Source organism: Helianthus annuus, chromosome 9 (genome assembly GCF_002127325.2).
Source record: "Helianthus annuus cultivar XRQ/B chromosome 9, HanXRQr2.0-SUNRISE, whole genome shotgun sequence".
Classification (NCBI taxonomy): domain Eukaryota; kingdom Viridiplantae; phylum Streptophyta; class Magnoliopsida; order Asterales; family Asteraceae; genus Helianthus; species Helianthus annuus.
In genome coordinates, this window is record NC_035441.2 from 9,467,892 (window position 1) to 9,479,864 (window position 11,973).

The window sequence follows — 11,973 nt, forward strand, 5'->3', positions numbered from 1 at the left end:
TGCAAAGCGTCATGCTTACTTTGCAAGTCACTCAAATTCTCATTCACAGTAGTATGTTTGTCTTGCAAGTCAAACAAACTAGCTTGTAAAACATCATGTTTGCCTTGCAACTCAGACATACTTTTCTCCATTTCAGCACATCTAGCATGCAACCTAGCACATTCATCACAATTAACAGCAGTGGGTTCATCGACACATACCTGACTTGATGAACCGTCGACATTAGCCATAAAGGCTGAATGGAGAGAAGACGAAGTATAAGCAGCTTGATCCACCAAAATAGATCTTCGTTGAGTTTCTGCTGCAGCTTCCTCCAAGAGTTCATCAATATCTGCATCGATTGCTGCATTCGATGTCTCACCCACATAATCATCACCAGAACTGGATGATTCTTCATCAGCACTCCTGCTATAACCAGAAGAGTCTTCATCTTCAGACGATTCACCACCACTGGCAGAAGATTCTCTACCACTGGTGTGAACTAGCTCCTTCACAATCTGAGCAAAACATGCTGTTTCATCAGGAGCATCACTACCCAACTGGATTGACCAGTCACAACCTTCATCCACCTGAACTGCAAGTGCTCGGTTGGTTTGGTTATTTGCAGGCACCAATGAACGCTCAGTATTTCTGTTCTGATTCTGCTGGTTGCCTCGGTTTCTGAAGGGATTTTGATTCCCGTGCTGTGCTGGCTTTGTACATTCCCTTTTAAAATGGCCCCGTTCACCACAGTTGAAGCACTTAACAGCCTGCTTATCGAACCCATACTTGGTGTCTCGCTTACTTTCCAAGCTGGTTCTGCCAGTACTTTCCATCCAATCCTTTGCTCTTCTCACAGCACTCGCAAAGGCCCACTTGATGTCCATCAAGTCCATCTCTTCCTTATCAATCTGCCTGTAATCTTCTTGTGTCAGATTAATGTTTCCAATCTGACCTTCTATCAACCCACAGTACGCGCTCACTACAGTGTTAAGCAGCTCCATGTGTTCCTTAGCTACTTCTACACTGATTTTAGAGAAGCTTGACGTGTCGAGCTGTACTGTATTGGACTTTGATTGTTGACCTGCAGCAGATGATGTTCCTCCATAACACGCATATTGTGGTTGTTGAGCAGGAGGAGGAGGAGGTGGTTGTATTGGATTTCCATACAGATCTGTGGTTGGAGGCGGCTTTACAGGAACTTGCACTGGATTGCCATACATATCCGTGCTTGTGACAAACGCCGTTTGAAGTGGAGCATGTGAACCGGTTTTTGCAGATGAAGTAGTGGAGGTGCCATAATACATCTCTGGATTCTGTGGCACTGCAACTCTTTTTGCCTTCAACGTTTCTTCCTGATCCTTGTTCTCCAGAAGCTGCACGAAATCGTTGATATTTGTTGTTTTCAACGTTCCGTTGTACTTCAAGATTTCCAGGAAGTTATTCCATTGAGGAGGCAATGCATCGGCAAACTTCTTTACCACCTCTGTTGGAGTCGTTGTGACTTCAAAGTTGGTCAGCTCAGTAAGTAGGTGATAGAAACGGCTTGTCATATCTCCCAATGACTCCTTATCCATACATGTGAAGCCATCGAATTCTTTCTTCAGTAGATCTCGTCGTAGTTGACGTGTGGCTTCATTACCTACTCCTCTTGTCTTCAATGCATCCCACAGCTTCTTCGTGGTCTTGAAACTGACGAACTGATGATAAATATCCTTGCTCAGTGCTTGAGTGAGAATAGCGTATGCTTTCTTTTCTAAATCATACGTCTTCTTTTGATCATCAGGAAGATCGGCAAATGTAGCTGTCGAAGAAGCAGCAACCTCGATAGTTTGATCGAATTCCGTAGTGAACCGCAACCATAACTCTGTATTTTGACCAAGAATGTATGTATGGAAACGATCAACCCATCCCGGATATTCATTAAGATGCATCAACTTTGGAGGCCTGTTCAAACTTCCGGTTTCACTTTCGCTTAGTAGAAGACTTTGAATACTCGGAGTTTGATTTGAAACAAACGCCCATTGACCAGCTGGAGTGGCATTTGTTTGTGAGGATGTAGATACCGGAGATTCGGCCCATGATGGAGATTGACTGGTATTCATGTATTTTCCACTGTCTGGAGCCGGACTTCCCCACCAACTTGGATTCATCTTTGACAAGAAAAATAAATTCTATGTCCAAGTCACGAAAGATGATGAGCACCCGAAAGATCACTCCCAGTCGAAGGACCCTGGTCGAAGGATCTGAAATCACAGAAACTTGTTAACAACAAACTGACCACAATCGAAAGATCAACTATTGTTCGAAGGATCAACAGTACTCGAAAGATTACTGTTGAGTCTCGAACAATGATTTCGAAAGATTCAAGAGCTCGAAGGATTCTCCTTTGAAAGATCCTTATCTTTCGAGCTAAATCCTTATCTTTCGGACACTTGTCTTTCGATTAGATTCCTTTCTCGAAGGATATGATTCAGACTTCGAAGGATGGGTCGAAGGATGGTAATCTTTCGAGCCTTCCTTGATCGAAAGATGTCGAAGGATAGTCTTTCGATGTCGAAAGATATCTTTTGAGAGGTTCTGACACAAACTGATCTGATGTGAAAGGTTGGTGAAAAGGTGATGGGTTGGTAAGTCAACTTTCGGCAAAAGGGTATGGCAGGCTGACAACTTTCCTACCAACCAAGATTTTCAAACAAGAACTTACCCAAAATGGTAAACTTAACCCAGAAACCGGTGACCGGAACCTTAACCGGAATATTGCCGGAATTCACCAAATCACTCAAAAACAAGTTTTTAAGTTACCCAACCCCACTTTAAACACTCCCGGTTAGTTTAGACACGTTTTTACTCAAAGAAAATGCAAGAAAACAAGTAAAAACAGGTGCAAAACCAAGTGTTTCGACACACCAAAACTTGTAAAAACCCGGTTTTAAACAAGGTAAAGAGCGAGGCTCTGATACCACTTGTAGGTCCCTTTTCGCGGAGGATTACGAACCTAAACCTTGTTATACAAACCTACTAGCGAGTGCGGAATCCAAGCTAGCAAGCAAACCGAGTTAGTAGCAAGTAGAGAAACAAACACACAAGTTCACCGATTAACACAACTTGTATTAATGCAATGAGGGTTCGGTTACAAGCTCAATGTTTACAGAAATGTTCTATAAACTCTCTCAGTGTGTGTGTGAGTTCTGGACAGAATGCTCTCAACACTCTCTATCTCTCGGATGTGCAAATGGCAGAACTAACTTACACACATACACTGCATGGGTATATATACCCAGCTCAGCAGGTCTGCTCGAAGGATCCGATAGATGGTCCGAAGGATCATCTTTCGGATACAATGCTTTCGAAGGATTAGCAGGAACCTCGAAGGATCATCCTTCGAGGACCATCAGTCGAAGCATATCTTTCGAGGTGATCGAAGGATCTACATTATCCTTCGATCACTCATCCTTCGAGCCAGACAACTTTCAACAAGTTTACTTACTGTTGACTGAGTCAAACCAGGAGGACGGTTGACTTGGTCAACTTACATGACTTACAAGGACATCGTTTACATCGTGACCGAATACAGACAAAGTACAGACACAAGTGCACCAACATTTTTAAACACTTTCTCTGCTACTAATCTCTTATTAGCTCATATTAATTTCCTGAATAAATAAAGATTTCATTTGTTTTGATCCTTCAAGCATACATTCAATGGCATCTACTTCAGCTTCATCAGTTCAAAAGAGCTTCAAGTATGATGTATTTTTGAGCTTCCGGGGTGAAGATACTCGTAAGACCTTTGTTGATCATCTCTATCATGCTCTTAACCAAAGAGGCATTATAACTTACAAAGATGATGAGAAAATCGAGAAAGGGAAAAGGATCAATGATCAGCTCATGAGATCCATTGAAGACTCGAGAATTTACATCATTGTATTCTCCAAGAACTACGCATCGTCGTCGTGGTGCTTAGACGAGCTCGTAAAGATTATCGAGTGCCACAAGACGGATGGGCGGACTGCTTACCCTGTTTTCTTTAATGTGGAACCCACCGAAGTCCGCCACCAAAGTGGGGCAGTCAAAGAAGCCTTTGCCAAGCATGAAAAGAAAGAGGCTGCTGGAATATGGAGAAATGCTATGAAAGAAGCAGCTGATCTGTCTGGGAGAGAGTTAAAAACTACATTTGATGGGTAATTTCTTCTTGATATAGTAATCTATAATTGTACGTTATAAATTGAAATTAATTGTTCATGGGGGGTTTGAGTAATCTAATTTAATATTCTTTAATACACAGGCATGAAGCCAAATTTATTCAAAAAATTGTTGAAGACATTTCGCTAGAGCTACGTTTCATTGATACAAGTGTTGATGAAAAATTAATAGGCATGGAGACCCGTGTAAAGCATGTAGTTTCATCCTTAGAAAATGGTTCTGATGATGTTCGGATGATAGGGATCAAGGGGATTGGAGGTGGTGGAAAGACAACTTTGGCTAGAGCTGTTTTTGATCACATCTCCATTTGGTTTGAAGGTAAAAGCTTTGTAGAGAATGTTAGAGAAGCTTCAAAAGGCTCTGGTTTGAAGAAATTGCAAAAACAGGTCCTTAAAGATGTGTTAAATGATGGAGGGATTGATGTAACAAGCGTTTCTGAAGGAAAAAATATGATGAAAAAAATGATGGGTAGTAGAAAGATACTTGTTGTTCTGGATGATGTGGATGATATCGAGCAGCTTGAGGCGTTAGCAGGTGATCGTACTTGGTTTAAGGCTGGAAGTACTATCATCATCACAACAAGGGACAGGCATGTGTTGATAGCCCACCGAGTGAAGTCTATTCATGATGTCAATCTGTTATCACATGAAGAAGGAATTCGCCTCTTTCGTAAGTATGCATTTGGCAAAGAGAGTCCAATTGAAGGGTATAAAGAGCTATCAGAAAAAGTTGTACATTATGCTGGTGGTCTTCCCTTAACAATAAAAGTGTTGGGTTCATCTCTTTGTGGTAAAACTGAATGTGAATGGGATGATGCCATAAAAAGACTAAAAACAATTCCTGAAGAGCTAACTTTGAAAAGATTGGAAATAAGCTATACTGGACTAGAGAATGATCACAAAGAAATATTCCTAGAAATTGCATGCATATTGAAAGGAAATTTAAAAGACCATGCAATCAGAGTACTTGAAAGCTGTGGATTCCATGCTCGTATTGCTTTAAAAGTTCTAGAACAGAAATCATTGATTACTGTTTCAGATAAAGGCTATTTAGGTATGCATGATCGTATTGAAGAAATGGGCATGAATATCGTTCGCCGTTTGCATCCTGATGAGCCTGGCAAACATAGTCGATTATGGATTAAAGAGGAAATAGAAGATGTATTGGTTGATGAGTTGGTAAGATTTAAGTTTATTTTTAAGATAGAAAACCCAACCAAATTCTATCTGTTAGGACAAAAGTTTCATGTTAGCTCTTTTATTTGCAGGGTACTGAAGCAACTAGAAGTGTAATGCTAGATGATTCATCTCTTGATATAGCTACAACTATGAAAGGGTTTAGAAAGATGAAGGGACTTAGATTCCTTCACGTGGGTGGTACAGCTTTCTCATCATTGGAAACTGGTCAGATTGATCAATACTTACCAAACACCTTACGAAGTCTATATTGGAGTGGATACCCTTTTGAGTGTTTACCTAAAACATTTCAAGCAAACATGCTTGTTTACCTTCAAATGCAGTCCAGCAATATCTCTCAATTATGGGGAGGGGGAGAAAGGAAGGTAGATTATTGGTGGATTGGTTGTTTAGCATGATTCATTATTATGCTATATTTTGTGATTATACTCACGTTAATCCTCTTTTTTCCTTATGATAGGTTCTTAATAAACTAAGATTTCTTCACCTCAGTTGTTCAGATTTGATAAGCTTTGACCTTGAGATGACTCCAAATCTTGAAACACTACATCTTGAAGAATGTGAGGCCTTTGTAGAACTCAACATGCTTAAAGGATGTCCATATCTCGAGACGTTAAATCTGAATCACTGTTATAACTTTGCACAACTCCACATGCCTGTTGAATGTCCAAAGCTAAAATTCATCGACCTACGTTCTTCTATGGTGAGTAACCTTAACCTTGTGATGACTCCAAGTCTGGAAAAGTTAGATCTTTCAAATTGTTCAGACTTGGTAGAACTCCACATGCCTTCTGAATACCAAAATCTCGAGACTTTAGATCTTGGTGGTTGTACAAACTTTGTTGAATTACACATGCCTTTTGAATTCCCAAAGCTAAAATTCCTCACTCTATGTTCTTCTAAGGTGAATAAGTTTAACCTTGTGCTGACTCCAAATCTCGAGACTTTAGATCTTGGTGGTTGTGAATACTTTGTTGAATTACACATGCCTTTTGAATGTCCAAAGCTAAAATCCCTCAAGCTCAGCAATTCTAAGGTGAGTAACCTTAACCTTGTGCTGACTCCAAATCTCGAGACTTTAGATCTTGGTGGTTGTGAAAACTTTGTTGAATTACACATACCTTTTGAATGTCAAAAGCTAAAATCCCTCAAGCTCAGCAATTCTAAGGTGAGTAACCTTAACCTTGTGCTGACTCCAAATCTGAGACTTTAGATCTTGGTGGTTGTAAAAACTTTGTTGAATTGCACATGCCTTGTGAATGTCCAAAGCTAAAATCGCTCAAGCTCAGCAATTCTAAGGCGAGTAACCTTAACCTTGTGCTGACTCCAAATCTCGAGACTTTAGATCTTGCTGACTATCAAAACTTTGTTGAATTCCACATGCCTTATGCATGTCCAAAGCTCAAATTCCTCAACTTGTCTGGTTTAGAGTTAAGTAACTTCAACCTTGGGCTGACTCCAAATATTTCGAAATTAGATCTTAGTAGATGTTATAACTTGGTAGAACTCCACATGCTCGTTGAATTTCCACATCTCAAATATCTCAACCTCAGTGCTTCTAAGGTGAGTAACCTTAACCTTGGGTTGACTCCACAACTCGAACAGTTAATTCTTCAAGACTGTTATTATCTTCAAGAAATTCTTGCTCCAATGGGATGTTTAAACAATCTTTACCACTTAAATTTAAATGGTTGTAATAGCTTAGAATCTTTTTTTTATTACAAACTGTATACTTATTTTCCTCCTCATCAATTGGTTAAGTTACAACTGATTGTAGAGTCCACAGATATATGTCCATTGCATCCCAACAATAATTTGCCAAAGTTTCATGTTAAATGTCGATATGATGAGCCTCGACACTTATCTTCTGATTGTAGTGGAAATGTTGAGAAGCTCATTTCTTTTGGTTTATGTGCTTGCACATTCCTTGAGTCTTTTTCAGCAACTATTTGTGGTCTACAAGGTTTAGGAGAGCTTACCCTTATAGGCAGTATTCCAGAGGCGCCCAAGGATCTGTGGCAGTTAGAAGGGCCAGAGAAGCTAACTTTGTGCATGAAAGAGATTAAGCATCTTCCAGATAACATTTGTATGTTGAAGCATCTGAAATCTCTTAAACTTAAATCTTGTTGGCTTCTGGAGCAGTTACCAAAGGATCTTGGCAGATTAGAGAGTTTAGAGGTTTAGACCTAACAGATTGTATGTCCTTACAAGATATTCCAGATAACATTTGTATGTTGAAGCATCTGAAATCTCTTAATCTTGAATCTTGTTGGCGTCTGAAGCAGTTCCCAAAGGATCTGAGTCAGTTAGAAGTGCTAGAGAAGTTAACTTTGTGCATGAAAGAGATTAAACATCTTCCAGATAACATTTGTATGTTGAAGCATCTGAAATATCTTAATCTTAAATCTTGTTCGCTTCTGGAGCAGTTACCAAAGGATCTTGGCAGATTAGAGAGTTTAGAGGACTTAGATCTAACACAGTGTATGTCCTTACAAGATATTCCAGATAACATTTGTATGTTGAAGCATCTAAAATATCTTAATCTTAAATCTTGTTGGCTTCTGGAGCAGTTACCAAAGGATCTTGGCAGATTAGAGACTTTAGAGGAGTTAGATCTAACACAGTGTATGTCCTTACGAGATATTCCGAACAGCATCTGTAGCATGAAATGTTTAAAAAGTTTAAATCTCTCCTTTTGTACTCAAGTCAAGAATTTGCCAGGGGAACTCGGAGGTGTAGAATGTTTGGAAACGTTAAATATAGAAGGTTCGGGCATAGGTCGTCTTCCGCACAGCATATTTCAGTTGAAAGATCTGTGTATTGTATGGTCTAGGTTGCGGCTTTTGAGCTATGGTTTTACATGCTTGAAAGAAATCTCAGAATACACAGCTTCGTCCTACGTACATCAAAAAGGTTCTGACCCTTTCGGGCAATCATGTTGAAGCAATCAATCAAGCATATTTCATCAAGTTTGTGATTTCCTTAAATATATCAGTGATATCAAGGTATGCTTTCTTAAAATTAATGCATTATGTTAATTGATGTTCAAACAGTCAGATGTATGTTTGTGCTTTATAAATGTATCAGGTCTTGGATGTTTAAGTCTGTAATTTCAGGCAATCATATGTTGAAACACAAGTATTAGTAGATGTATTGATCGATCAAGTTTTAGAGATTTGAAGTATTATCGTTTTCCCAGATTGATTATGTGTTGGGGATTTCAAGTTTTAGAGGTTTAGAATGTTTGGTTTATAATTTCTGGTATGTTACACCATGTTTTCATGAGAAACAAGTTCTTATTTCTATAGTTTCCCGAATCAATTGAATGCAGGTTATGATATTGTATGGTCTGGCTGCTGCTTGAGTTGTATGGTTTTACATTCCTGAAAGACTCATTGGAGCTGATTCGATTCACAAAACAAATATTGTAACAGGTATTCTGTAAGTTTCTTAATTATTGATGTGTATATGTTGGCTTCCTGTATATTATCTCCTATAAATTGTGTTTTGAATTTTGACTTGTTTTGATTATAATTTCAAATTTCAGGATATAATATAGGTTGATTACGGATTGTTAGCATCTGGTGAATAAAGGTTAATTTCAGGATATAATATCGGTTTGCTGCATTTTCTGTGAGGAGCAGGACGAATCGGTTGAGCATTTATTCACGGCATGCTTATTCGCGAATAGAGTTTGGATGAGCTTTTGTGTTTGGTGTAATATCCGTCCACTTTATGTTTTTTTCCAAATATCTTATGGAAGCTCACAAACATCTTCAAATGGGGAAGAATGCTACGGAGATTATTCATGGCCTCATTTTAGTAACATGTTGGAGTTTTTGGAGAGGGAGGAACGAGATGGTATTCCAAAATAAAAGATGTAGCTCGCAAGACATTATTGGGGAAGTTAAATCTAGAGGTTTTGTATGGTTGAAAAATAAGTCTTCCTTTAAATCCATCCGTTGGGTGGATTAGTGTAAAGTCCCTTTGTATATGTTGTAATCGTGGCCTCTTGCCCGTTTGGGTCGGAGGTGTGTATATGTCTGCCTTTTGCCCGTTTGGGTCGGAGGCATGTTTAATGAAGTTTACTTTTCAAAAAAAAAAAGATAGTTGAGTGGTGCGTTTGTAGATAGTTTGTCGGTTGGAAGGTATATGCTGGAAAGCTGGAGGACTAATTCTAATAGGGTTATTGGACTTTAATAATCCTAAGTTTCACCAGTTGGTCGATAATAATCATAACTTTAAAAATTCCCTCCAATAATCCCAACTTGTAAAGTTTGGCCGCCATTTATCCTTTTCAAACATATAAGAATTTAGTCTCCTCAATAGATTCAATTACACCTAAAGACTTCTTAATTGATTTAAGTGTACCTATGTTAGAAAAGGATCAATGGCGGCCAAACTTTTACAAGTTGAGATTATTGGAGGGAATTTTTAAAGTTAAGATTATTATTGGCCAACTGGTGAAACTTAGGATTATTAAAATCCAATAACCCATTCTAATATAATTTCAAACTTAAAAGAGTATAAAACAAGAAGTTTTAGCACAGATGTTGTTGAAGCAATTGATCGAGACCAGGCGATTTCATCTAATGCACTATCTTCATTCGTCCCGTATGGGTCGAGTTTTGGTACTTTTGAATATTTAAGTTATTGAAAGGATTGTAGCAGCAACCCCAAATGGGTATTCTTATGTGTTAATTGCCCGTTAAACTAAGATTTACAATGAGAATTTTGTTAGTTTCATTTTTGGGCATTATATCATGTTTTTAGCATTTATTATCATAGCATTTATGCATTTCGACCATGCATGTAAGATTATTTTGTGAAACACTTGGTTAGTGAACAGAATCTGGTTTTGATAGTTTTTAATGTTTTTGTAGGTGTGGAGCGGTCACGAACAATAATAATTAATAAGCATTGGAAAATTGATCATTACCAAGGAAACTAGCAATACATTACAAGTGTTTAAGAAATGTTTTTTATTTTTACAAATAAAATGATGCATTGAAGAATAAAAAGGGAACCAACGAAAAATAAGTTAGAAGAATGAGAATATATCAAGTTGAAGGCTTCATTTAAAACATGATTTGAAGTTACAAGTGGGCTTAAACGAATTATCAATCTAATTGTTGGTTAACATTTATATTTTGGCGAAGTTATTTTTTTGGTATTAACCAACGATGGATTAGTGAAGTATTGGGTCATCACACAAAAAAGCCCAAGAAGGTTTGAATTGAGGGTCAGGTCTACTTAAACTAGAACAATAAATATTCAATTACCTCAAACAACACTCATAAATATTAAATTATCTTCAATGCTATGATTTGAACTATAGTCTTTTTTCTAAAAGGCAAGAGCCTCTACCACCCGGCTATAGCTAGAATGGCAGGGTTTTTTTATATGATAGGCACTAATAATTCATCACAAACTCTAATTTAGTATGTTTTTTAAAGTGTTCGATATTTTTTTATTACTAAATAATCTCCACAATAAAACATTTTTATATGGTAAAAAGTGTTATCAAGTGATTTACATGTTAAAAACACTAACACATAACTATTGATAAAAGTTTGTAATAAGTAGTAAGCTCCAAACAAAATAAAAGAATGTAGGTCCCATTTTTCCGGTGGATCGATAACGTAAACCTATCCTTGTTTATCAAGAACACGGTAACGGGTGCGGAATTCCCGTGACGGTGCAAACCAAACAAAGTGTAAGATAATAACACACGTAACCAAAAGATTCAATATCTATTGATTAGGGATGAGTACAACCCGAAACATATACAAACAATGTTTAGAGAGTTTCACTAAGTCTCACAGGTCTCTCATGTCCAAGTTTCACCCAGAAACTATGAGACCTATTTATACTAAAACAGACACAGACTATGACGAAACACAAAGAACTCGACGAAACACATTTGGGTCAGACACTGGGCCTGAAGAAGCCCAACAGGCGACGAAACAGGGCTGGACCTCGGCGAAACACACTAGTCGACGAAACAAATTATGTTTCGTCGACATAGAATTCACTTTGAATGTTTTGTTAACTTTTTCATCCATGTGACATCATCATGACATCACATGATGATGTCATGGTGATGTATCGTGCGGGAAATGTCGCGGCTCTCCGTGCTTCGCGTGACGAACTCTGGGGCGCACGACGGAGGAATGTCGTGACGTCGGGCTTGAGCCGGACCTAACCGTGTCAAAACCAAGTCGAACCGAGCCGAGTCGCGTCCACATAAAGTGTATCAACAAACTCCCCCTTGGACGCTACTCATGATGGTTCGTCTTCTGTGATTGTTCGTCTTCTGTGTCTTTCATGTCGGAGGATCTTCAAAGTCTTCACGCGTCGTAAGAAGAAAGTGTACAACAAACTCCCATTTAATTTAGGAAGTGTATTAACAAACTCCCCCTTAGAATGAACTCTCCATTGAGTCATGCTCGTGAATCTTTTGATCTTTAATTCTTCAGATCCTTGTGGTGTTGATGAAAAGTCAGTGGCAACTCGATCATCTTTATCTTTTGAGTGCCTTCACGTCGTGTCTTCATTCCAAGGCTTGTCATCGAACATGTTCTCCTCGCCT

The 11,973-nt window shown here is 38.5% G+C and overlaps 1 protein-coding gene across 1 annotated transcript; it reads left to right on the forward strand.

The window, feature by feature from the left end:
- Positions 1-3,684: 3,684 nt before the first annotated feature.
- Positions 3,685-8,745, forward strand: LOC110875240 (TMV resistance protein N). Its single transcript, XM_022123438.2, has 7 exons — positions 3,685-4,163; positions 4,268-5,363; positions 5,453-5,746; positions 5,842-6,549; positions 6,651-7,467; positions 7,524-8,203; positions 8,713-8,745. Exons 1-7 carry the CDS (start codon positions 3,685-3,687, stop codon positions 8,743-8,745), a joined length of 4,107 nt encoding a protein of 1,368 aa, XP_021979130.2.
- The last annotated feature ends 3,228 nt before the right edge of the window (positions 8,746-11,973 follow it).